At 53.7% G+C, this 2387-nt stretch overlaps 1 protein-coding gene across 1 annotated transcript in view; it reads right to left on the bottom strand.

Moving 5' to 3' along the window:
- Positions 1 to 661: 661 nt before the first annotated feature.
- The window catches only part of LOC308077553 (uncharacterized protein), a gene marked incomplete at its 5' end in the record, with an annotated part of 19137 nt that continues 17411 nt past the window's right edge, over positions 662 to 2387 (bottom strand). Inside the window, 2 exons of the mRNA XM_080418302.1 lie at positions 662 to 1606; positions 1640 to 2245. Coding sequence (XP_080274428.1) covers positions 1205 to 1606; positions 1640 to 2245 — 1008 coding nt within the window. The 3' untranslated portion in view covers positions 662 to 1204. The remainder of the gene's footprint in view (positions 1607 to 1639; positions 2246 to 2387) is intronic.

Genomic DNA, 2387 nt, shown 5'->3' with positions numbered 1-2387 from the left:
TATAGGGGGCGCCAGATGGACCCTTACAGGTCCATTTGGTTCCATTTGTACTCTTATGGGGCACCGAGAAATAAATAAAATACAATAAAAACAAACCACTGCTCTGCTCTATAGAAATGATGGATTTAAAATAAAACAGAGATCTGTCCAGTTTACACATTTAACCCACATATCACCTTTAAGGACCGCCCCCACACCACCACCGACCAATCACCTGGCTCGCTTTCAGAGAGATTAGATGAATGACAGAAACTCTAATGACCAATCAAAATGACCTCTGATCTAACGACCAATCAAAATGCATTCATCTGTCTGTCTGTCTGTCTGTCTGTCTGTCTGTCTGTCTGTCTGTCTGTCTGTCTCTCATCCTATGCCGTGTATCATCTAACCTCTCATAAAGGGAGGGAAAGGGTTAAAGCAATAATCTGTGAATTTGTCGTTTATCTCTAGAAGGAAAAAATAAAAATCTAAACATAATGAAACATTATTCATATTAACCCTATATGTACACCATGTCCAGCTCAAAACAAAGCTTCTTCATTCATAATTCATCTGTTTGTTCATAAATTACTTGACGTTGATGATGCTGTCATACAGAAACCTCTCATCTTATCTTAACTCTTTGAGTTTTTTTCCTTAAATTAACGTGCCTACTTGATCATATTACAGCGTCACACAAAGCCATCAAAAACAGCAGATCTACAAGCTCCATGTCTGTATAAGTAGCAGATCTACAAGCTCCAAGTCTGTATAAGTAGCAGATCTATAAGCTCCAAATGCAGCAAGAAACTCTTGATGCCTTTGAATTTGAACCCAGAAAAGTCAAGGTTTTGGAACGTGTGAGGTTTCCGTGAGCAGTTGGTTCTCCAACATGTTTCATTGGCCCACGTGAGGAGTCTGGGTGGAGCTTGTCCAATGTGGGCGGAGCCATGTCCCTATGTGGGGCGGAGCCTTTGTCCCTACAAGGGGGCGGAGCCTTCGTCCCTATGAGGGGCGGAGCCTTCGTCCCTATGTGGGTTCGGAGCCTTAGTCCCTATGAGGGGCGGAGCCTTAGTCCCTACAAGGGGGCGGAGCCTTCGTCCCTATGAGGGGCGGAGCCTTCGTCCCTATGTGGGTTCGGAGCCTTAGTCCCTATGAGGGGCGGAGCCTTTGTCCCTACAAGGGGGCGGAGCCTTCGTCCCTATGAGGGGCGGAGCCTTAGTCCCTATGTGGGCGGGGGCACGAAGACCTCCTCGGCCTCGCCGGCGCTGTCGTCAGGCTGCGTTACCTCTATGACGGTCTCCTGGGCGTAGCCGTCGGGCGGGGTTACCTCCATCATGTCGGGCGGGGCTACCTCCATCATGTCGGGCGGGGCTACCTCCATCATGTCGGGCTGAGTCCCCGCCTCCATGATGTGGGCGTAGCCCGCCTCGTCGCCGGCGCTCTGCTGCGCCACGACCGCCATCATCCGGGCGGAGTCGCCGTCCGGCAGCGTGACCTGGATCATTTGCGAGTAGCCGGCGACGTCCTGCGTCAGCGCTACCACGTGATGCGTGTGGAGGAGGTCATGGTCGTGTGGCGTCTCCGCCAGGGCCTGGTCGTGGTGGTGCGTGTCAAGAGGCGTGACCTGGTGTGTGCCGGAGGCGTCAAGAGGCGTGACCTGGTGTGTGCCGGAGGCGTCAAGCGCCGTGATGTCAGACGTTGGCGTTACGGCGATTAGCGTCGTTTCGCCGTCAGGCGGCGTTACCTCGCGGGCGCCGTCGACGCCGTCAAACGGTGTTACGGGCATCATCGTGTCCTGTGGGTCGTTATGGTCAGGCGGTGTTACCGGGACCGTTGTGTCGTGTGTGTTTGTGTCGGCGTCGTCGGCGTCAGGCGGCTCGACGTCTTGCGCGCGGTCGTCAGATTCCGCGGCGGCGGTGTGCGTGCCGTCGCCGTCTCGCCGTGTGACGTCCTCCTCTGGTGCGTCCTGGTTTTCGTTCCCCGGCACGGTGACCATGATGATGGTTCCTACGCCCTCGTCCTCGTCCTCGTCGTGGAGCTGCTGGTCGTCATGGGCGGAGGAAGGGGCGGGGCAGGGCTGGCGTTGGGCTCCGCCCCCTTGCTTGTGCACGCTGGTCATGTGACGCTCCAGGCGGACCCGGGAGTTCCTGAAGTTCTTGCAGCAGATTGGACAGGAGAAGTTCCGGGCCTCCTTAGGCCCCGCCTTCCCGTCGGGGTGAACGTCCTCCCGGTGGCGTTTCAGGTGACCCAGCAGACCAAACCTCTGAAATATACATGATTAATATATCAGATATATATATATGAAAGGTTTTAACTTGGTTTTGTTTGTTATATATATATACATAGTATATGAAGAGTGACAGGGCATCACACACAGCAAAGGTCATCTGGCTCAGCACACACAC

Source organism: Gymnoscopelus braueri (assembly GCF_963280865.1).
Source record: "Gymnoscopelus braueri genome assembly, chromosome: 21".
In the NCBI taxonomy this organism is placed as follows: Eukaryota; Metazoa; Chordata; class Actinopteri; order Myctophiformes; family Myctophidae; genus Gymnoscopelus; species Gymnoscopelus braueri.
This window is presented reverse-complemented; position numbering and strand designations above follow the sequence as displayed.